The 23,955-nt window shown below is 51.4% G+C and overlaps 1 protein-coding gene across 6 annotated transcripts; it reads right to left on the bottom strand.

Annotated features, from left to right (window-relative positions):
* Positions 1 to 3,732: 3,732 nt before the first annotated feature.
* Positions 3,733 to 18,559, bottom strand: CELF3 (CUGBP, Elav-like family member 3). 6 transcript variants are annotated; one of them, XM_006900082.1, is made up of 13 exons: positions 17,634 to 18,559; positions 16,350 to 16,432; positions 11,505 to 11,553; positions 10,977 to 11,105; positions 10,787 to 10,866; positions 9,444 to 9,587; positions 9,167 to 9,308; positions 8,774 to 8,923; positions 8,322 to 8,387; positions 7,902 to 8,039; positions 7,514 to 7,657; positions 6,536 to 6,673; positions 3,733 to 4,882 (listed from the first exon to the last, which is right to left on the bottom strand). In XM_006900082.1, the coding sequence occupies exons 1-12, from the start codon at positions 17,776 to 17,778 to the stop codon at positions 6,546 to 6,548; spliced, it is 1,398 nt and encodes a 465-aa protein (XP_006900144.1). In that variant the 5' UTR covers positions 17,779 to 18,559; the 3' UTR covers positions 3,733 to 4,882; positions 6,536 to 6,545. The 6 variants fall into 6 exon arrangements, with proteins under 6 accessions (XP_006900144.1, XP_006900145.1, XP_006900146.1 ...); XM_006900083.1 differs by having other exon boundaries at positions 3,882 to 4,882; positions 7,902 to 8,036; positions 17,634 to 18,540; XM_006900084.1 differs by having other exon boundaries at positions 4,842 to 4,882; positions 10,977 to 11,102; positions 17,634 to 17,835.
* Between the last annotated feature and the right edge of the window lie 5,396 nt (positions 18,560 to 23,955).

The raw sequence follows: 23,955 nt of genomic DNA, 5'->3' as shown, positions 1-23,955 counted from the left end.
TATTTCCTTCAAAGCAGCTTGAACTTCTTCCTTCATCACCATAGGCTCTTGCTCAAATGTTATTTCATTAAATTCTTCTGTATCTGCTAATTCCTTTCTATACAATGACTCAGTATATTCCTTCCATCTTCTTTTAATACCTCCTGGATCATTTAATATTCTGCCTAAAGCATCCTTGGTTTTTTTTTTGTGTGTGTGTGTGTGTGTGTGCTATAAAGCACTGGGTAAATTTAAAAAGAAAATACCTGTTGCTGTTGACGCTCACTCCTGTTGGTCTTGTGTATTCTATGCAGAACAGTTCTCTACAGGGTTTTGAAGGCTGTGACCTTTTCATAAGGGTGCCAGGCCTTTCTTCCGAGACAAATTCCAACTGCTAACGAATTTGTGCTGATCAGGGACCTTTGTGAAAAGACGCAGAAGGGACTAGAGAATGAGGATCTGGTAAGAATTAGAACTTGAGCCAGAGTTATGCAAGTTCATAGATTTGTAGAGAATGAGACTTCCCCATGAGTAGGAATCCCGTCAGTTCCCCCCTCCCAAAAAGGCTCAAAGATTATGAAAGTCTTTGACATTTTAGAAGTGGAATTGAAAGAGGAAACCCTGAAAGTGGCTAACATAAAAGAAATGCAGACACTTTGCATTTTCACCATTTCAGAGCTCTCGGAATATAGTTGGGATGGGGATGCATGGGAGGAATTATTGATGGCTTATTTTCATTCCATATTCTTACTGTCTGACTCCCTCCAACTGAGGGTACTTTTTGAAAGGTTTTCTTTTTACAGCTGGAAGACTTGGCATGCTGTCAGCCAGGCAGCTCCCCTAGTCTGCGTCAGGATGTTACCTTCTTTGTATTTGTGCTGCTACTGACATTTGAGCAGTGACTTGATTATCTTAGAAGGAGCCAAGGCTGAGTTTCATGTTGCTTGGTCTGAAGTGAGGGATCCCACTGTCATTTCCTCATTTCACCCATTGTCTCATTTTATTAGTGATGCCTCTTCTGCTGAGAAAAGATGTTAGGGAAGCTTGGATAATTAACAGAAATCCTCCTTTATACCCATTCAACTATATTTAAAGCCAAAAGAATGCCTGAAAAAGTCTTTATTTGTACGAGAAACAGCTGCTTGCTTTTCTTAGGTGGCCTCCTACACTTGACAGTCAAAGGGTCTGGAGAGTCCTTGCCAAAAAGTTGTTTGTTTCCTCTAAAGCCTCTTGTGTTTCTTTCATTTCCATCTTTGAACCATACTCACCTGCTGCTTCCCCGGAGAAAGTCTGGCAGCAACTCTGAGCAGCAGTGACAGACTAAACAAACATGGTTGTAAGTGATCTTCCCGTAGCTGCCCCACTGAGGGCTCATGTGGGCAAATACTGGGTGCAAGGAGGCATTCTCATCCTCACCTCTTGAACTCTCACCTGAAAACCCACCTGTCACTCACTCTGGGAGATGGGATTTGGTTTCAAATCCATCATCTAGCTCCTTCCTGACCCAGAAACTATTCAGAAGCCACACTGGGGAAGCTAAAAAAGATTCGTAGCTGTTAAATAACGTGTATAGTCCTCCATCTCACACCCACACACACCTTTCCTTCTCTTTAGTTGAGATTTCTGATGGCTGTAGGTTGGTCCTATCCCTGATCTCTACCAATCCAGAGATGTTTTTACTCCCTGAAACAATATCTACAGATAAAACCAAAAACTCATTCAGTCAGGCCAGAACCAACCCATAGCTGCCTCTTTTCAGGGGAGCACTGCATGGTTTGGAATTGGGAAGGGAGTACATCAGGGTTGTATTCTCTTTCCATACCTGTTCTATATGCTGAGCAAATTATCTGAGAAGCTGGACCCTATGAAGAGTGTGGCGTCAGGATTGGAGGGAGACTCATCAATAACCTGTGTTAGGCAGATGACACAACCTTACTTGCTGAAAGTGAGAAGGACTTGAAGCACTTGTTGCAGAAGGTCAAGGAATGCAGCCTTCAGTATAGATTGCATCTCAATGTCAAGACAAAGATTCTTACCACTGGACCAATAGCCAGCATCATGATGGATGGAGAAGAGATTGAAACTGTCAACAGCTTCATCTTGCTTGGATCCACAACACCCTTGGTACAAGCATTCAAGAAATAAGGAGATGCATTGCACTGGAAATATCAATTAGAGACCTTTCCAAATTATTGAGGAATAGTGGTATCAGTTTGAAGACTAAGGTGCATCTGATTCAGGCCATAGTCTTTTCGATTACTAGCTATGCATCCAAAACTTAGTGAATAAGGATGACAGAAAAAGAAATGACGCCTTTTGAGCTGTGTTGTTGGAGAAGAGCACTAAACATCCCATGGACAGCCAAGAGAACAAATAGATATGTCTTAGAGAGAGTGTAGATGGAGTGCTTTTTGGAGGCAAGAATGATGAGGCTTCACCTCACATACTTTGGACATATTGCTAGGAGGGGCTATTCCTTGGAGAGGGACACGATGTTGGGAAGGGTGGAGCATTGGGAAAGGAGAGGAAGACCCTCAACCAGTTTGACTGACAGAGTGACTGCTGCAAAAGGACCTTTGTGTGTCAGGAAGTATGAGGTTGGAGCAGAACAGAACTGGGTTCAGATCTTTTGTTCATAGGGTCGCTATGAGTTGTACTCAAGTCCACAGCACCTAACAACAACAACAAAGCACAAGGGAAGGGATTGCCCATCTTTCTCAGAGCAGCTAGTGGACTTGAACTTCCTGCCTTTAGCTTGGCAGCACAATTCTTTACCCACTACACTAGGCCACCAGCTCTTCTAGCTCTCCATAATACTTCACATATAGTTTTCTTTTTAACTACTTAGTTTGGACCATTTAAGGGAAGACAGATAAAGGGGGTGTATAGGTGAGAGCAGTGAGATTAATAAGGCCTAAAGTCGTATGGGAATGACTAGCCTTAAGTCAGGCCCAGGTCTGGAAAGTGAAGAAGTTCGTAAGAAAAGGGACATGGGGGGCAGTCTGGATGCAGATGGTGCCATGTGAAAGGGTGCTGGATGCCCCGTCTGAGCCCCCCATTCCAGACTTAGTGCATTTCATAAAGAAGAGTCTTGAGGTTGGTAGGAATCCAATGAGCCTTCCTCAGTGCACCCTGTATCTGAAGGGGTCACTACGAGGATCTGGTTGACACTTCCTGGGGTCACTTGTCTCGGGTCAAAGAGCAGGCTGTTGATCCTGTGAGAAGACAACACTAGCTTGGGACTCTGACAAATTAGATTCATCGGCAGCCATTGTACTTAAAATAACTTTTCAAAGCTCTGTTACCACCTGCTGGTTGTTGGGAGGAAAAATGAGAAAATGTGCTTTAATGGCCCAGTCTAGACTCAGAGCAAGTGCTTAATAAATGGCACCACTACAGTTATATCCCAAAATCTGCACTGGCCTCATGCCTCTTGTATGTGAATAAAAGGAGAAACTTAGGTGTTGAATATGAGCCTGCAAGTCCTCAGCCTTCAGGGGAACAAGGCTGGACACAGGAGGGAAGCCTGCCATTTTCCTCCCGTCCCCAGAGCTGTACAACATTCCAGAATTCAGTCCTAAAGAAAGGCAGAAGAATAAAATGAAGTTTTATGCAACAGTGAATGAATTTTTTAAAAAATTAAAGAAGAAACTGGGGTGGTGTTGGGAAGAAAACGTGCAACAATGAAAAAATCCAACCTTTCTGTAAACTTTTGTTAAAATCACAATAAAAAAAAATTTTAAAGAAAATAAAATGAAGTGAGCAAGATCTGAGTAGTGCTCAAAAACAGGTCTTCATTGATTAAGTGTTTTCTCTTAAAAATGTTGCTCTCTTCACCTCCCTCTCCCTCCTCAGGGAAATGGCACACAGCCTACGCTCGGTTGTCCAAAACTCTTACTTGATGCTTTTAAATTTTTCTTTATTTAGACAGAAAAGACCAACTCTTTAAAAGTAAAATGCAATAAATAAATAAGTTAAGCATAGAGAACTGTCTGAAACTGACACTCCATCTTCCCTTTACCACCCCCACCCCCACCCCATTTTCTTTTCCCTAGAACCTTTTCCTAAAGAAAATGATCAAGTAATAAACCCTTTCAGCCCTCCCCTCATCCCTCATCCCAAATACCCAGTTACTCCCAAAAAACCAAAGGGCAAAATCAAGAGGAAAAAAAAAATCCAAGGGGAACATTGTCTAAACTCCCAGAAAGAGAGATGGCAGCGTCCGGGCCGGGCCGGCTGGATAACGCACGGGTGGTAGTGGTATTTACACGGAGGGGACCAGCAGAGACTGTAAACATTTTTAGGGTTCAGGGGGAGGTCTTTCCTCATGAGAGGAGGAGGGTCTCTGTGGCTGATGGGTAGAGAGGCAGCCCTCAGGGCTCCCCACACCCTCCTTAGAAGGGTGCCTTTGGAGGAGGCAGTGAGCTTTAGGGCTGGGAGCCCGGGGTTCAGGGATGTCCTACCTCTAGTTGAGGGTAGAGGGAGTGTGAGATCCAGCTTCTGAAAAACCCCTAATATGGGGAAGAGTCTGGGGCGCTGTGGGGTGGGAAGTATGGGAGCCCCAGATGCCCTCATGGGTGGAGCAGGCCCACCATGGGGAGGCAAGTGGTACGAAAACTGGGCCGAAGGCCCGTCAGGAGCCCAGCAGAAGGCAGATACCCCAGAGCCTACTCTCCTATCCCTTGCTCCCTCACAAAAGCCAAAAAAGGTGCCTGGAGGAAATGGGCCCTTGAAGCCTCGAAGCATACTATGGCCCTTCAGGAGAGGGAGTGGATGGGTGTCCTGTTCCCCCAGGGCCGGGAAGCAGCTTTGCCTCAGAGCCAAATCAAGGCCCAGGGCAGATGTGCAGAGGGCCAGTTGTGGGAAAAGGGGTGTGGTGCCCCTTCTTCTGGTATCTCCAGACCTGTGAAGGAAGGAAACATGGGTGAAGCAGTAGGGACGACGGCTATGGGGGCAGGTCAGAGGGGAGAGGTAGCTAGGGCTGGGTGCTAGGGTGTAGGATGGGGCTGCCTGGGGAGGCAGGTCCTCAGAAAGGCCTCAGTCCAAACTGAGTGAGCAAGGGCTGTGGGTGGGATGGGGTGGGGAGTGCAAAAGATACAAGAAACCAAAAGGTACTAGAAAGGAAATATTCAAACAGCCCATGGGGAAAATAAAGACAGGAGAGACACAGAGGCCTACAGGGAAGGAGAAGCAAAGAAATGAGACAACAAACAGGCAGGCAGAGATCATCACTAAGAGGAGGGAGTGCAGTGTCAGACAACTGGGACAGGAGAAAGGGCACTTCCTCAAAAGGAAGGAAGGGCCAAGGCAGACCCCAGGGGGCCAGGGCAGACCTCAGGGCCAGGCCAGGAAGGCTGGCTCAGGGCAGACCCCAGGGCGAGGCCGCTGGGCCTGTAGCAAAGACTGCCCCAGCCTCTGGACAGAGCTCACTTTCCTTTTTGGAAAGGAACAAAGCAAGAGAAATGCACAGAACACAGACCACAGTCACCAACCACTGTTGACCAAGCACATCCCGCGAGCTACCCCCGGCCCTGACCCTGGGCTGGGGGGGTGCCTCCCGCCATGGCCCCCTCCCCAAATAACAAACAATCGGCTCCAAAGACAACACGCTCGTTCCATGCAACTTACAGGGGCCCGGAGCAGGGGTCCGGGGATGGGGGCTTCGGCCGACAATGGACACGGGCCCTGGGCGGGGGGGCCCCCAGGGTGGGGGGAGTTAAGCAGCCAGGATTGGGGGGGAAAGGGGGAGAAACAGAAATGTGGGTATTGTTCTTGGGTTGTGTTTCTCAGGGTTTTGGTCCAAAGGAGATTAAACAATAAAAAAGTAACCAAAGCTGACATTGGTGGCCATGCGGTTGGGGTTGGGAGGTGACGGGCTTTGGGGGGAGGACCTGACACATGACGTTCACAGCAATCTAACACTTCAACCTCCTGAATGAGAGCTACTCCCAAGACCCGGAAGATTAGATTCCTCCAGTCTGTTCTGTGACTCACTCCTGTCCCCTGAATCCACTACTAAATAAGGACAGTCACCCACGACGATGACAAGGAGGACCTGATGTCCCCACTTCCTAGGAGAACAGAATCCAAGAGCCAGTGATTCCAAGGGCCCTCTAGTACCCTGAACCAGCCCCCTTGATTCCCAAATCCTGCTTCTCTAATTTCATTCCAACCCAAAGGAAAACCAGAAAGAGACACATAGACACATGGACACTGACCAGACACACAGACCAGATATTGGGAGAAGGGTTAGGGGAGGCTTTAGGGAGCAGACACAGATGCGTAGACTTGGCTCCCTCTGGGGTCAGAAAAGTGTGTGTGTGTGTGTGTGTGTGTGTGTGTGTGTGCGCGCGCACGCACGCATGTGTGTGAGAAAGAGAAAATTAGTGGAAGGAGATGCCTCACACTGTGCCCGGAGTCAAAGTGGGGGTGAGTTGGGCATCCCTGAGGGTGGTGAGGATGGGGTGGGACAATCCAGGTGAAGGCCCTGGCAGTGGTGTGCAAGGTAGGGGACAAGGAGCAGTGCTGGGGAGGCACAGGGTGGAGCAGGACCCACCTGGGGGCCCTCAGTAGGGCCGGTTGGCATCCTTGGGTCGCTTTAGCTGCACTTTGAGACGCTTCATGCCGATCTGGAAACCATTCATGGCCTGGATGGCAGCCTGGGCACTGGCTGGATTGTCGAAACTCACAAAGCCTGAGGTGAGTGAGACATAAGGCCCAGGGCTGAGGCCTGCCTCCTTGGCCCAGCACCACCCCACTATGTATCCCAATGCCTGGCTGTGCCACTGGCACTGGAGACATCAGAATGCTCACATGAATGCTCTTGCCTGCATTCTTGCTGGGCGGCCCCTTTCTCAGTCTTAGACCTGCCTTTTGAAAACTTCAACTTCCAGGCCTCGGATGACTTCTGAAGCAGCAAGGATAAGACCCGCTGCCTTTCTTCCCTGAAGAGGCCATTCAGAGATGCAATGACAGCTAAACCACCCTCTCTCAAACTGCCTTTGGAATCCAGCTGCCTCTGCCTCCCAAAGTCCCGAGATCTATTTCTGGACTTCTGGCACACGAGTGTGGAAGAGCCAAGTATGGCCAGTCTTGGGGGAGAAAACAGAGCTTGATTTTCTGGAGGAAGAGACGGCTGAGGGCAGTAACTGCTGAGGGATGTTGTATGTCAAGAGTAGTTCTTTCACATTCCTGAAAATGTATTTCAAGTACTGGGACCCATTGGAATGTGCCTTCAAATCTATCAGACCTTGTCCTAATTTCAGGGCACTCAGACGGGTAATATAGTTGGTGGCATGGTGGGCTGCTAACTGAAAGGTCAGTGGTTCAAGTCTGCCAACTACGCCAAGAGAGAAAGATGGATTGTCTCCTCCCACTAAGATTTACAGCCTCAGAAACCCCATGGAGGTTGGTGGGCCACTGTGAATCTCAATTGACTCAGAGGCTGAGTGGGTTTGATTTAGGTTGTTCTAATTTGGAATTTGGGGTGGGGGGAAGTGTTGTATTTCATCCTTTTGGATCATCATATCCTTACCAAAACATTTGCTCTGATTGGTGGCCCGGTCAACAAAGACTTTGGCTGAGATGACATGACCAAAGGGGACAAACATCTGGAGGATCTCTGAGTCCGTGAACTCCTGGGGCAGGTGGTAGATAAAGATGTTGCAGCCATCGGGGCCTGGGAGGCAGCAAGAACAAAGGAGGCTGTCAGTGATGGCACCGCCATAGGCTCAAGGAAGGAGGGTCCCAGGAAAAGCAGATCCAGGGACGACTTCTCATCCCCTCTCCCAAACACACATGCCAGCTTCCAGACACCTCATCCCTAGTTGTGTGACAAGAAATGGCCTTGGAACCAAGAGCTCTGAGCCCCCCAAAAGGGCATCCCTATTCCCGGAAGCCCTCATGCCCCCAGCAGCTGGCACCTTCTCGTTGCTGCTGCTGCTGTTGCTGCTGCTGCTGCTGTTGCTGCTGCTGCGGGGGTGGAGGGGGCTGCTGGGCGACCAGGGCCGGAGGCTGCGGAAATGCAGGCGCAACCAGGCTGTAGGCTGCTGGGTAGGCTGCTGGGGGAGGGGAAAACAGAGAGCGCCAATGGGGCTCCTACAATTCCCCTTGATCCCTGGGTCCTCTCAGCAAACCCTGACTCACTTCCTCTAGCCCACCTGGGTGCACAGGGCTGACAGGTTGGCCCCTGGTATGTCCATCCTCACAAGTACCGCTTGTCAGTAAATCTGAGGTGGTAGTTGACAGGGAGCCAAGAAGCCCAGCCCCAATTTCTGGGCCTCTTTTTCTCTGACATCCCCCCTTGCCCACTCCTCCCACCTGTGGGGGGTGGCGGGCCGCACCTGTGTAGTGCTGCATCCCTGCGTAGGCCTGCTGCAGGGGGTCCACAGGGGCTGCGGGGCTCTGGGCTGAGAAGAGAGGGACACGGATGGTGAAAGAGGGGCTAGGAGGCCTCCCGCAGCCCCAGAAGCCCCTCTCTGAGCAGATATATGGAAGAGAGCCACACCTGAGCGCAGGGTGTGGCATGAGAGTGATTGCACAGAGCAGTTGGGGAGAGGTGGGGACACCACTGTTTGCAGAGTGTGAGTCCCTGCTCCACCTCTGACTGGCTGTGAGTCCCTGGACAAGTCCCTTCTCCCTAAGCCTCAGTGTCCTTGACCAGAAGCGGGAAGGAACAGCCCTGCCCTTGACAAGGAGGCTGTAACTCTGGATTCCAACAGAGGAAGGGTGTCCTATCAGCTATTAAAGGAAATGGGAATAGTGGCCAGGGGAGGTGGACAGAAGAGACCCCCACCTGGGTAGGGATGTACCCCGTTGGGATACAGAGCATCAGGGGCAGGCTGCCCAGTAGGCTGGGTGGGCACCGGGCTGTAGCCATTGACGCCCAGGGCAGCAGGGATGGCAGAGACGGGCGTGGCAGCAATGGCAGGAGGGGTGCTGGTTCCTGGTGAGGAGAAAGCCAGACAGCAGAGAGCAGCGTGCGTGCACACACACACAAACACATAGACACAGATGTAAAGAGGACAAGTCAGCAAGGCTGAGGCCAAAGGGGAGGAAGCAGACCACTCTCAGACCCTTTCCCAGCCCCTCCTGAACCCCATGGCTCCCTCTCTCCATCCTCCCATGCCAAAGCCCCCTGCTCTGCCCCAGCCACTCAGAGCCCCACCCACGCAGGCCCAAGCCTCACCTGAGGATGGAGTGATAGGGGTGGCGATGAGGCCATTGGCATTGATGGCGGCCATGTGCTGCATCTGCACTGCAGCCATGGTGGCCATGGGGCTGAGGTAGGCACTGTGAGCCGCTACCAGGGCTGCCTGCTGCTGCATCAGCTGAGAAAGAGCAACGGGAAGAGAGAGGGTGGGCCCAGGCCCCCTGCTCCCTGGGCTGGCCACTCAGACCAGAGAAAGGAGTGTGGGGAGAGAGACAGAGATGGGTTAGGCCCAAGACCAGGGGGCAGTGCTCACAGCCTGGGTGTAGGCGCTGTAGGCTCCAAACTGGAGGGCGATGGGGCTGAACATGCCCAACTGCGTGGCCACCTGCTGCATCCGGCGGAGGCCTCGCTCCTTCTCCGTGTCAGCAAACTTCACCACCAGGCTGGACGAGGCACCCTGGGCACAGCCCCACAGGCAGGCATGTAACAGAGTCAGGGTCTTCCCTCCCCAGGGGCCTCAGCCCTTGCCTCAGTGCTGTCATTTCCCAAGGGCAGCCATTGCCTGTTCTGTGTCAGAGAGGTCTAACCCTTGCCCAATGTGCCAGCAAGTGTAAGAAGCTAGTAAAAGTGTGGAGATGTGAAGACATGTGCCAGAAGAGTGAACCAAAAAGGCAAACCAATTGCTTTTTAGTCAACTCCAACTCAAGGCAACCCCCAGTGCTTCAGAGTAGAACTGTGCTCCAGCTGGGGTTTGTTTTTATTTTTTGCATGTGGATCCTCCAGGCCCTTCTTCCAAGGCACCTCTGGATGGACTTGAACCTCCAACCTCTTGGTTAGCAGCCAAGTGTTTAACTGCTTACATCACCCAGGATGCCCTTGAAAAAGTGAAAGGTCCATGGAAGCGGAAAGGCGTCAGGATTCATGTGGCTTCTGAGCTGGGCATCATCCCCTCCCCTCAGTGAATCAGCAGCAGCAAATGTTGAACTGGCTCTGCCTGGAGGCTGCCTTCTTTTCACCAAGACGCCCGCCCCCACACCTCAGCCCTCATTGTGTGCTCAGAGAAAGCCGCCTCAAATCTAAATACAAGCCTGAACCAAATAAAAACCAAATTGGAACATTCGCCAGGATTATCCTCTGATCTCAGAGCTAGAAGGGGTGTAAAGTCATCTATTGCCAGTCTCTGAATCCTGCTCAGTGCTTGGCCAGCCCCTGCTGGGGAACGCTGGTATCCCCAGTCTAGTCCTGTTTGAAAGGTTTGCCTGGGTGGGGGTTCTCCACAAGTGAGGTCAGCTGGCTCAGGTGCTAAAGCGGAGGGAGTGTGGGCCCCTGGGCAAGTGTCCTGATACCCTCATTAATGGGGGCAGGGGGATATAGGAAGGAGGGAAAAGGGACGGACTGACTAGGAGATGATAAAGGATGAAGGAGGCTGGAGAAGAGGATGAAGGAACTCAGACTCAGATGAGGGATAGATGTGGCGTGGGAGGCAGGAGATATTACTTAAAATATGAGGATGTCCCTGAGCAGTGTGGGTCTTCTACTAGGACATTCTTTTCAAATAAGCTCAAACGCTCTATTCTAGTTGGTGGTCTCTTTCTGGGCAGGGGCCTGGCCCTGGGCTGGAACAGCCTGGGTGGGGGTGGGGGAGCAAGCACTCACCGGCAAGGTCCGGCTACTGTGGAGGGTGTTGATGGCCGCCTGGGCCTCAGCATGGGTCTGGAACTTTACAAAGGCACAGCCTAGAGAGGTCAAGGTCAAAGTGGAGAGGGTGAAGAATTTCCAGAGTCCTTGTTGCCCAGGAAGCCAGTGAAGCCAAAGGGCCCAATGTGGGAAGTGGGGGCTGGCCTACCTTTGCTGGTGCCATCTGGGCCTCGGAGCACAGTGCACTCGTCTATGGTCCCAAAAGGCTCAAACATCTTCCGCACGTCCTCATCTGTCTGCTGCTTCCCTAGCATCCCCACGAAGAGCTTCCGGTCTTCTAGGGGTTTGGGGTACAGGAACAAGGGCCTCTTGGTTGTTTCCTCAGCCCTGTCCTGCTTGAGATGGGCCTGAACCTTCACCTTCAACTCTTTCTTGGATGTCAGGACACTCCCTCCACCCCAGTGACCAATGGCTATCCTGTGTGAAAGGGGTGATGTGTGCCCATGTTCCAGCACAGGAGGACTTGATTCCTATTGGAATCTCAGTTTTGCCATTTTGACAATGAACCAGGTTGCACCTCCTTTCTGGCCACAGTGACCCCCACCCCACCCTTTGCCTTCACTGGGAGCCTTCCAGGATTGTCAGCTCTTCTCTGAGGAAAGCTTGTCCCTCCGCTACTCCCAGCCCTGAGCATGGGGATAGGGGGACTGAGTCCCAAGGTACAGACAGAACCTACCTCCTCTGTTCTCGCTGTCGGCTGGTTTGACCTGGATTGGCCTGTTCATCTAAAGGAGAGAAAAGAAGTTTGCAACTGGGGGCTCCCTGGGACCCACCCATAGGAAGGCCATGGGAGCAAGCCCAGGCCCAGGCACTTTCCCCAGCAAGCTAGGTTTCTGGGGGAAAGGAAGGGAGGGGGTCTATTCTTTAGGATTAGGACCCAAAGGGATTAGAGGCTGTGGAAGGCAAGGAAGTCAGAGAGGATGCTCATCGAATTAACTCCAGGCTCAGACTGGGCCCAAGGAGACTTGGTCCATGAAGGAGAGGTGCTGTATCCTTAAAGGGGGTAGAGGACTGGCCAGAGGATCTCGGTCCTGAAATAGAGCTCAATCAAGGGTTGTTGACTCAAAGTAGAAGCAACTAAGGTCACTCCATGAAGGAGCCCCAAGGCGTAGCCGACACTGAGGGAGTCCCCACAGATACCCCAGCTCCCTTCTGACCCCTAGAGGTGTGTCTGCTTCTCCCTCTGCCCCTTTTCACCCCTTGACCCCAGGGGGAAGGCACTCGGGCCGCACAAAGGGAGCAGATGCCCAGTCTCCGTGGCAACGGGAGAATGCGCGCCATGGCAACCGCCCACTCAGCCTGATTTATCCGTCCCCGTCGTCCTGGCGACCGTGGTGACGTCATCACTTCTGTCTCTCCACACACCCAGAGAGGGAGAAGGAGTGTTGGGGGTGGGGGGGGGTGGGAACAGGGTAGGCTGGGGGTGGAGGACTTGGTGGGGGCTGGGAGGTGGGGGAGGGGCCGGAACCGCTTCATTTTCTGGAGGGAGGCCTGCAGGGGCCGGTGCGTCCTTGGCGACTCTCTGGAGCAGAGGCCGCTCTAGAGGAGATTCTGTCCCACGCTCTTTAGCAATTCTCCTTGTACATGTAAGTCTCCCAGAGCTCTAATCTCTCCCCAACCCCACAGGATCTCCCTTTGTTGTGAGAAATTTGCCGTTCCACTCTGCATATTCTCCTTTGGTGTAAGGTCCTAAATCAGAGTGTGGAGCATCGTAGGGACTAGAGGAGAAGAAGGGCTGAATCTTTGATGTCTTATATTATTTTGGTACTGAGAATTCTGACCCTTGGAGCCACCCTTGGTCACCCCACTTATCTGATGGTGGGGCAGGCAGTCTTACTTTCAGTGGCCTAGAGTAAATAAATAAACATCTCGCTCCAATCTGAGGGTGAAACTAAAGGTACTCTAGAAAGACACTGGAGACCTAAGTTCAAAGACAATCCTGCCACTTGCTAACTGGGTGACCTGGGACAAGTCACTTCTCTCTCCAGCCTCAGTCTCCTCATTTGTAAAACTATGGGTGGATCAGGCATCTCTAGTGAATGTCCTTCAGCTCCAGCACTCAGTGTTTGGAATCTCCTGTGCCATCCCTGAACATGGAGAAGTGATGGCTGCCCCTTCCGCCTTGGTCCCTTCCCCACACATCACATGACAGTGGTCACTGGTCACTATCTGATCAGCTCAGCCTCACCTCAGCTGAGGCTGGTTCCCTCAAGCCAGATCCCCAGGTCTCTGGATCTGAGAGCAGCTGGTGGGGGAGGGAGATTGTCCCCCCCCCCCCCCAGCCAATCTGCCCTCAGCTTTATCTCCCACCAATCTGGGATTATCCATCTGAGGTTAAATCTCTTTAGCAGCTTCTATGTGTGTGTATTTGTATCTGCCTGCAGGAAGTAAGGGGATTCCTGTGCAAGGCAGGAATGGGGGTCGGACATTCAGGGCCTCTGGGTCTTTCACACATCCTTTCCTCCTGTGTTCTGACCAAGGTCCTCCGAAGTGCTCTCAGAGACACCCCTCAGAGTCACTCTGACCGTGATTATGGAAACAAAACTAGGGCTTCCGGTTGAATCAGGCTCTGGGCAATTCTCATGCTTGGCATTAAACCCCCAAGTTCCCTGGGGATTTGCTATTCCAGCTGGAGGTGGGGAACCTGGGTATTGGAAAGACAGGATGCTAGTCCCCCCACATCCACAAGCTTCCAGGCACAAAAAATAACATACCAAGAAATTGCCACAGTTTACATGAATTGAGCGACACACAAGAGTGTATAGATCCCTGCCGATGGCAGGTCTCCACACTGTCACAGACAGCCTGTCTTGGTGCCCCAGTGGTCCCCCCTTCTCAGCCTGGTACTTCCTGTGGGAAGCCCAGTCTTTATTAACTCAGCTTGGGCACACCTGCCCCCTCCCCTGAGTCCAGCTGTGCACTGTTTACCTGGCAACCAGGCTCCAGGCGCCTCTCTTCCCTAACTACCACCCGCCGGGTGATAAGCCACCCCAAGGGCCTCCCAATGAAGAAAGGGCTATTTATACCTCAAGAAAGTATTACTATGATCCCCCCAATTTTAAAGTCTGCATATTGTCACCAACAGCAAATATCTCAATTCCAAGAAGAGTCCATCATTCCTACTAAACTGAATTCTCCCGAGGACACAGGTCCAGCTCCCCGCCATCCTGGCTTCAGACATGTGTCCCGTATCTGGACCACACACACATTCCATCCATGGGGCCAGAGTCCATCAGCTCAACGGCACACAGTTAGCAAAGGCCTAAGTTCCCAGAGTGGGCTTTTGGTCCAGGTATAGGGGGCAAAGTGGGCAGGGGTGGGGAGGGCCATCATCACCACTGTCTCCAAGAGGCCTGTTCTCAGGACAAATCCAGGTGCCTCTGGCAGAGCCATTCCTGGGAACTCTTGGAGGAGGCAAAAGGCAAGGGGACTCACTCAGCAGCTACAGTTCTCTCTGCAGCCTTAGCAGTCCCCTGACATGATGGCACCTTCTAGATTCTGGGGTGACAAGATGGGGAGAGAGGAGTGCGAGATAAATGCCGATGCTTTCATAATAATAATAATAATAATTTGTAGTAGGAAGGCATGAAGATTAGACAGTAGGAATAACTTCCCAGTACACACATGTACATGAGCTGATACACTATGCATGAGCGCATGCACGCGTACACACACACACACACACACACACACACACACACACACACACACACACAGAGCATCTGAGGGCAAACAATGCAGTCATGGAGAAGGGCAGGTGGCAGGAGAAAAGACCTGGGGGATACAAAAGGCCAGGCAGAACTTGGTCACAGACAGCTGCTCCCCCAGACTACCCTGGGTCTGCTCCCCAAGTACCCAAGATGAGGGCCCCCCTTGGAACATGGGACCCTTCATTTCCTACTGGAAGTCCTATCAGGTCCTTCTGGACTCTGTCCCCTGGGACAACAGCCTAAGCGGAGAACTCAGATCACCTGGGAGCTCTGGGGCTGGGCTAGACAATCATTAACCAGGACACCCTTCTCCCTCACACCCATCCTACCCTGTGTTTACTCAGGAAGGGGAGACAGCAGCTCTCCTCACCCAGAATGCCTGAGTGATTTGGGCAGCCTGCAGAGGATGCCCCAGCTGGCAAGTGTAGCCCCGGGGCACATGCCCATCCCAGGCCATCTCTCACGTCCCAATCTCCCTCTCTCTGTCTAGCTTTCCCCTTGACTCACTCTGGTTTCTGAAAGGGCTCTGAAACAGAGAGACAGAAAAAGAAGAAATAGCCATGGAGAGAAAAACTTGATTAGTGATGGGCCTTCACAGTGCAAAGGAAGAAAAAAGGAAAAGTGGAGACATGATGGGAAGTCGTGCTCACCCACACACGCCTGGCACGTCAGAGATGCCCACATGCGGACGTGCACGCACACATGTGCTCTGCTCCCTTAGACACATCACACACACACACACACACACACACACACACACACACGAGCTGCTCACACACACGCATGCCCAGGCCTTTTACTCTGTGGGGCAATGCCTATTCTGGGAAGTTTCACCACCAACTGGGATAAAACAACAAGGCTTGAGGAGGATTGGCATTGAGGTTTCCATCCCAGCTGCTGCCAGTGGAGAATCCATGTCATTCTCCATCTCCCACAAGGAGGAGGGAGCCGAGACTATGACAGATGTATCTCCAGCACCCAGCCTGCACTTAGCAAATGTTTACTGAAGGGATGGATTCAAGTTAGGCTCCAGGAAGTACTTCCTGGGGCTCACAGCCCTGGAGACAAGAGAAACAAAAATGGCACAAGGAAAGAGGCCATTCTTTCTTCCTGATGAAGGTCTTTATTCCTACCCTTACTTGCCAGCCCTCACCTGGGAGCCTGGGACGGTCTGCAGGGTTGGCTGGGAAGAAGAAACAATGAGCCGTGACCTTGCGGGAAGGAAGTAGCTCCTGGGAGGATGCCACTGGGCACTTGGTGGGCTAGGCTGGGTCTCCACAGTGACATGTGTCCTGCCCTTGCCCCTTCTCCACCCTAATGCATGACCCTGTTTTGCAAGCTCTTCCTGGGAGACACAAGGTGAGCCTGGTTTGGGCTCAGAATCCAAATCCAGCCCAGAGATGTCAGCCCAGCAGGTCCCAGCTGCTCATTGACAGGGCAGCGGGCACAGCCTCCCATTACACAGACTCCCTTCCAGAGCCACAAATATGAGCCTTCATTGCCTCCTTCTCACCCTGATCTGCATCTGGTATCCCAGGTCTTCTTTCCAAGACTCCTACACCAAGGAAAACCTCTAAGAGCTGCCCACAGGTAGATGGGGAAGTGGGGAAGGGACTCTATCTGCAATGGTTGAACTGTTCAGTGGTTTTCCCTTCTATCCGGGCAAGAAGAAATGCCTGCATCTACAGCAAGGAAGGTAGATGCTACAAAGAGAAGGACTTCTTGAGGAGAAGAAGTAGAACAGATGTGGAAGTTCCCTGCCACCTCTCAGGCCCTTTCCGGCCCCTCATCCTGCAAAGGCCGAGACTCACCCCTGGCAGTGTCTTCTGTTCGTGCAGGGCACTCTGGGCCTTCAGGGCTGAATCGCGGGCACAGTAGGTCAGGAAGGCACATCCTGAAGAGGGTACAGCGGCAAAGATGGGGTGGGGTATGAGTCCTCAGACTCCCCACTAAAAGGCTCCCTCCTGAAGAGACTGAGGACTGGAAAGCCCTTCCCTCTGGCCATCTCCACGTGCTGAGGCAATAGCGGAGCTGGGAAAGAGAGGAGACATCCAAGCCCACCCAAAGGGGCAGAGGCTTGGAGGCCTGACAGGAGGGGGTGACGGAGGAGAGAGATCACCATCATCGGAGCTCTCAGCTGTGCAGAGTTGAGGCTTTGTGTGTGGGGAGGATCAGGGGCATGTGATCACCAGACAAGTGGGTTTGCTGCCCTCTTCTCTCCTCCTCATTTGGTCACCTTTCCCCTTCCTCCCTCCTTTCCTCCTTCACTTCCCTCCATCTTGGTCACCGGGACCCACTCCTCTCTCATTTTCCCTGTTTCTTCATCTACTGCCCGCTCTACTCTATGGGAGGCAGGTGGGAAGTAAAGGGTGGAGGTGGAAGGGGAGAAGTGAAAGCTTAGTTGGAAGTGCCTCTGCTCTAGGTCCTGTGGCAAGGGGAGAATTGGGGAACCCCTGTCCCCATCGTGCCTAGGGGGCTCTCCAGGTCCTGACCCCAGGTCCTGGGGCTTTGATCTCGGCACCGTGCAGCCCAGTCAGGTCTTGGATAGGCCTGGGAAGCATTGGCTTCTGGCCCTAGCTCCCCTTACCCTCTTGGCCCCCACATTTCCCAGATCTTGACTAGTCTCTGCCCTGTCCTTTGCTTCTCAAGCTCTTCTCTGTAGCCCTGAGCTGCCTGGCCCAATTCATCTCCACACACTCTGAATTAAGCACCTGACCCAGTGTCCTGACCACCATCCCAACACCGCCTGACATAACTGAGATTTTAATTCTCACACAACACATAACACTCTCTCTTCTCCCTCCCACCCCCCTTTCTCTCTCCAGCATCTCTTCTCCCAACCAGCTCCCTTCCTAGCTTGTTTCTCCTTTCTCTCCCAGATCACCTCATGACATAAACTCCACCATCTCTGGGGTTCCTTGACAACATTTCGCCCCAAAGAGATTCTCCTCCATCCACACTCCCCAACCCCTGAACTCCTTCTCCTTCCATAGTAGCCCAGCAAAGCCACTCCAACCCCCCAGCCTGGCTTTTTCTCTCCTCTCCTCTGAGGGTCCACCCTCTGAAAGCCCCTTCAGCCTGGCCTGACCCCTCACCCTTGTGCAGCCCAGTGTACTTGTCCTTGATGACAGTCAGCTCGAAGATCCGACCAAACTGTTCGAAGATGGGCTTCAGGTCCTTTTCCTCCAGATGCCTCGGGATCTGCCCCACAAATAGCTTGATGGCATCCGGCTCCTTCATTGGGGCGGCCCAGGAGGAGGGGCCGAGGGGAGCGGGGAGAAGCCCAAAGGCCAGGGGGAGCTGCCTCTCAAGAGGGAAGTGGTGGGGGCCGGGGGCACAGCCGGGGCTGGCTTTCCCGTAGGCCCCCAACCACACTGCTGAGCAGAGGGGCGGCTCTTCACACAAAGGAGGCCGAGGGAGTTGAGGGCTAGGGGTCAGGGGGCTAGGCAGACGCTGTCATGCCACCAGGGGGCATAGCCCAAACAAGATCTCCCTCCCAGAGATTTGGCAAATATCCCAGGATGGGGGTCAGTTGTGGCCAAGATCTGGAGGGTCAGGATGGTAGCAAGGGCTGAGGAGTACAAGACTGGAAACTGGGGGCTGAGATGAGAGCTGGAGGTCGGGAAAAGAGCCGGAGGAGGGCGGTTGGGATGGGGGCTGAGGGGTTATGGGCCTGATATAGTTGCCAGCAGCTTCAGTGAGGGGCCCACTCCTGATGTGGGGCAGGTGGATCTCTCGTTGGCTTCCCCTGGAAGACACCTCCCCTGTGGCTGATCCTTCTGCTGGGTCCGAAGATCCCTGATGCCAGATGCTTGATCTCTGATGGCGGCAGGGCTCCGGGGGTCCCTTCAGCCCTGCCGCCCCCCTTCAGGTCCTCCCCTTAGCCCCCCTCCCACCCCACCCCGGGTCTGGGCTGCTGCTGGCTGCACCCGGCGCTGAGGCTGCCTGCTTTCCCGGTCACCTGGGTCCCGGAGCTCTGCTCTCTGGCCGCGCTCTCCTCAACAAAAACCTCCCCCCTCCACACCCCTCTCCCCACTCCCACCTCCTTTCCCCTGACATCAGTGATGTCAGTCTCAGGGGTGGAATACAAATTCTCTACCCTGGAGAGGGACGCACAATCCAGGCAGGAGCCACGCCCTCTTTCTATCTCCAACCTCCCCGGCTCCCCCTTCCCACCCCCAGAAGAGCAGCTGGTCCTGTTGGTAATAACCCTTCCCCTATCTTACTCCCAATCAGAAGTTGGGCAAGGCGCTAGGATGGAGAATTTACAGAGGAGCCCTTAGGTGGGGTCCATTGTTCCGGGGGCTGGAGCTGTCCCCGGTGCTGGAAGAGAAGACCCAGGAGAGGGGCGCTGGGGGGAACCCGAGAGGGGAGCCCAGCATCCAGGGCCTGCGAGAGGGGAGCCTAGGAAAGAATCTGGGGAGAGAGAAACTATAATAACAGATGGGCAGGTTGAGGGAGAAGGAGGGAGTAGAAGAAGAGGGAAGCAGATCGTAGAGCCTGAGGGGAAAGGGCAGAAGGGATGGGGAGGAGAGAGGGTGAGGTGAGTCCGGAGAGGAGCGATAGATTTTCCAGAAAAGGCACGAAGGAAAACGAAAGCTTTCTGGCATTTGCCGACTCCCCCTTCTCGCCTTCTGGAGGGTTTGTGTGTATGAATGCGTGGGCAAGGAGGCGGCGACAGCGACGAGGCGAGTGTTTGTCTTGTAAGCTCCTTGAAGACCAGAGCACCGGTTAATTCAACATTTCATCGTTGGCAGTGTCTAGCACAATGTCTTGCTCCTTCGTAGAAGGCGCTTAACAAGTATTTCTGGAATAAACAGTTCGTGCAAAGAACCTTTTGACAAGAAAAGATTCCTGACTCCTTCCTGGGGAATCATCACAGCTGTCAACTCCCCTTCAAGGCAAAGGAAACCCAATTATTCTCGCTTACCCCCTCGGCTCAGTTCATTTGAGTGGGATTCTGTAATTGAGTCAAACAGCAAAGATGGATGGAGGGAGCACATTTGGGGACCACTACTCCCCTAAAGGAATCTCTGGTGGCCTACCGGCAAGAAGTTGCACTGCAATCTCAAAGGCACATGGTTCAAATCCACCAGCTGCTCCAAGGGAGAAAGATATGCAGTCTCCTCCCATTTGATTCACTGCCTCTGAAAACCCGCTGGAGGATCAGCCATGGGTCAGTTCCAACTTCCAACTCCACAGCACACAACTCCCCTAAACAGTACTTTGGATGATCAGCTGCTCCCTAACCTGAGGGAAGTTAACCCCTCCCCGCCAGGCTCATACCTGCCCCCTCAAACATGGTTATGACTAGGGGTCCTCAGCAGCTGCACCCCTCTTCTTCTACAAAGTACTCAGTGGCTGGGATTCCCTGTCATTTCCCCTTCACCCCAAAATGGAGCTGACAGAGACACGGTCATCTCTGAAATATGTCCCCACTGGCCATTGCCCAGCTCTCATGGCAGACAGGTTCCTCTTCGAGAAGAGAAATAATAATATCAGCTAGCACTTAAATGGTACATTAGGTGTCCCAGGTATGTTGTTCCAAACGCTTTATATTTCCTAACTCATTTAATCCTCACCACAACCTAATGAAGCAGATTCAAATAAAGATGAGGAAACCAAGGCCCAAAGAGATCAAACAACTTGTCTAAGGTCATGCAACTAGTAATAAATTATTCAGCTGAGAGTAGAGCCCCAGCAGTCTGACTTGGGTCCACACATTTCAACTCTTACATCAAACGGTCCTCTTGGAAGGGGTGGAAGATGTGCTTATGCCTAGTTTCCTTTCTTCTTCTGCTATCTTCCTGTGAAGGCTGCATGAGTAGCAGTCCTTTCTGAGGCTTAATTGCTTTTTGACCACACTCCATCCTTTTCAGCCTACATTTCTGTGGTCTGGAACCATGTTCTGCAGAAGTGTATGCTTGAGTGTGTGTGTGTGTGTGTGTGTGTGTGTGTGTGTGTGTGTGTGTGACAGTATGGATGTCTAGATCTTCCTATAAGTTCCCTAAAAATGGTGAGGTCAAGAAAGGGAGAGGACTGTATACTGGATGGCCAGAAGATTTAAAGGCAGAGCCAGGGAATCAAGAAGTATGAACACATCTGGAAAGTAACTTTCCACTCACCTGCCCCACCCCCATGACTCCTTTCTTGCCTTCTAATCTGATCTTGGTATTTATGGAGATGCTAAACAGATCATGCCCTCTGAGGATGGAGCCTGGGAAGACCCTACAGCCCTGTTGATCTCATTACTCTGTGTCTTGTCAGCAGATCTGCCGCCCTGCTGCTCATTCAGGCTTGGGGCTAATCATATTAATTGAAATATTAAACATTCACAAAAATGAATTATAATGAACTCCCCCTCGCTCCTCCTCCGAGTCGGTAATTGAAGAGACAGCTGCAGGCAGCAAAATGCTTGCAATCCCTTGCTCAGTTTGTGGTCCCCAGATTGAAGGTTTAGATCCAAGAGGAGAGAAAAGGCCTGGGGGAGAAGAGGTAGGCCCTCTCCTGAAGCAGCCCCTGCCAAGTTGCTGAGGCTCTTTCAGGCTATGGAAGATGGGAGCCCTGTGAGATACTGATGGGGAAAACAATCTTAGGATTCAGAGGCCCATGCTGGGGTGTTTCCTGGAGGAACAGGAGCCTCCAAACTCTAGCGCTTTCACTGTACTTACTACACCCAGCATATTCTCTTTCTTATTCCTCTGAACCCAATGCTAAGCTCACTTCCTCACTCACTCCACTCACTCCATGCCATTGAGTCAGACTGCTTGTCTTTCTCCCATGGAGCAGCTAGTGATTAAAACTGCCTTGCTTACCCATATAGCTTCATGCAGACAACATCACCAGAGTTCTTCCAAAGCTAAGTGACTCTACATAAAAGAATATTGGCTTTATAAAGGAAAGCACTACTCCTGGAAATAAGAAATGTTGAATAACGGTTATTTTCCAAGAAAACCAAAATGTTATGGAGCTATGTATAGACAGAGAAGATAGTGATCAAATACTCACCTCACTAACTGGAGACAGAGAAGAGATAATGTCTGAGTATATATAAAGAAATGATAACTTCCCTGCTCTCAAGAGGCTTCGACTTCAAGTATTAGGTGTTACCTTAATACAGGCCAACATAAAATGCAATAGTGAGTTATAAGATGTAGTTAAAAAAATAACAGTAAATTCTTTCAGTCACTGTTGTGTATTGTCGAGTCAGAACTGACCCATAGCTGACCCTCAAATGGCTTTTCAGAGGCAGTAAATTGAACAGGAAGAGAGTACCCATCCTTCTCTCAAATTATGTACCTTTGCACTGACATTAAGCTACCAGATAACACATCTTAATTCAGACCAGCCACCTTGTAAGTGTTCAAGGTGACAATATGGGACAACACAGCTCTAAAGATTTCACTGGTAGCTTTTCTGGGGCTAGGGGGTGGAAAGACACTGGTCTTGTCCAATCAGAGCTATCACCTCAGATTAACCTCTGCTCCTGCCTGTCAGAATCACTTCTATCAGATGGTACCTAATCTCCTTCTTACTTTGATAACTCTCACTTCTGGAAAGCATATAGACAAATGATTACCACTCTGGTTAGGGTTCCTACAAGGATATCCTACTACTACATTTACCTCTTGTGTTTTTCCCTGGCTTGGCAACTCCCAACATTTCATTTCTCCACCCCTCCACTCCCCATCCTTTCTGGTTTGCTGAGAAGAATAGAAGCAGAACACAGTGAGGTCCCTCCAGGCCAGGAACTACTGCTGAGCTTGTTTCTCTTGCAATTTCCTTGCTGCTTTGTGCAGTTGTTCACAAATCTGAAAAGAAAGCCCCTTCCTTTTAGATTCTTGTCTCTCTTCTGGAAAGCCTCTGCTAGGCCCATCTTTGTGGGAGGAGAAGCACAGCATGTGTGTGCTGAGAGACAGGCTCCTGTCCTCACAGGGCAGTTATTTTCAGCTCTCTGGCTTTATAGTTCACTTTCCCTGTTTAATTAGATATCAGAAGAACAAATCTTGAAGACTAGCATCCTCCTTCTCTTCCTCTACTCAGGAGTGGGAAAAAAGATTTTGAATGTATGAGATGTCCTGAAATAAGACAAAGTGAATCTACATGGAAAAGATAATCCCAAAGGAGAAACCCTGGCAGAGCACCCACCAGGTCCTTTCCCTTTCAGTATCTTTAATCTGAGAAGGTTCTTCCTTGGCCAGCACTACCACCCCCCCCCCCCCGACCCAGACCGGGATGGAGGTGGGGGGAATTTCATGATGTTTAAAAATCCAGGACTTGGAGGTGTGCCCAGAGCAGGGGGCCTGAAGGGTGGCCCCTTTGTTTACAACACACCGGACAGGAATCAGGTGCTTAGTGACCAGGCTGCAGATAGCTTGTGGGGGGCCTGCTAACAATTATCCTGTTGTTGTTGTTGTTGTTTGTTGTTATGTACCCTTGAGTCACCTGGGTCTCATAACCCTATGTACAACAGCCCTAAACCCTGCTCTATCCCTTGCCAATCTTATTGTCTCCGACACTCCTATTCCCATTACCCCAGTGACTGAATCAATCCATCTCATTGAGGGTCTTCCTTTCTTGTGCTGTCCCTCCACCCTCCTAAGCGTGATGTTCCTCTCCAAGGACTGATCCCACCTTGCAACATGTCCAAAGTATGTCAGACAAAGCTTCAGAATCCTTCCTACACATTAAAGAAAAGAAAAGAAAATCCAAGACTTCAGTATCAAGTGTCTGCATGGAGGATGGTGGCTTGATGTCTGTACTGGTGGGAAGAGAAGAAGCTGGATTCTCTTTCTCCAGTACTGACATACTCCAGCTTCCACTCAAATGGGAGATAGGTGATTCGGCCAACTATGCCTTGGAAACCTCCTTTCTAACCTTTGTTCTCCCCACTTCTACCTGCTGCCATCCTTGTGCGTTCCCACTCACAGAGACCCTCTCCATTGATTTGGTTTCTGAGGTTGTAAATCTTTAAGAAAAGCTACAGAAAAAAAAAGGATCTGAGGTTGGTAGGGCCAAGAAGGCGCATTCCACATAGAATCTCTTTTACTCATTGCCAGTTGAATCAGAACCGACTCATAGATGATTTTCCAGCGGGTTTTCAGAAGATGTAAATCACACGTGAAGAGATTACTCATCTTTATTTCACGGAGCAGTTGGTGGGTTTGAATAGTGTCTTTGGATTGGCAGCATAACTCCTCACTAGGCCACCACACGTAATGTCTGTTGTGTACTACTGAGTCGGAAACGACCTATAGCTGACCCTCCACAGCTCACCCTCCGGCAGGTTTTCAGAGGCAGTCAATTGCAAGCTAAGAGACTGCCCATCTTTCTCCTGCAGAGAGCAGTTGGTGGATTCGAACCGCCTGTCTTCGGGATTGCTGCGCAGCGTCTCACCACTAAACCACTACTAGGCCA

This window comes from Elephantulus edwardii, unplaced genomic scaffold (genome assembly GCF_000299155.1).
Source record: "Elephantulus edwardii isolate Elephantulus edwardi_28Jun2011 unplaced genomic scaffold, EleEdw1.0 scaffold00273, whole genome shotgun sequence".
In the NCBI taxonomy this organism is placed as follows: domain Eukaryota; kingdom Metazoa; phylum Chordata; class Mammalia; order Macroscelidea; family Macroscelididae; genus Elephantulus; species Elephantulus edwardii.
This window is presented reverse-complemented; position numbering and strand designations above follow the sequence as displayed.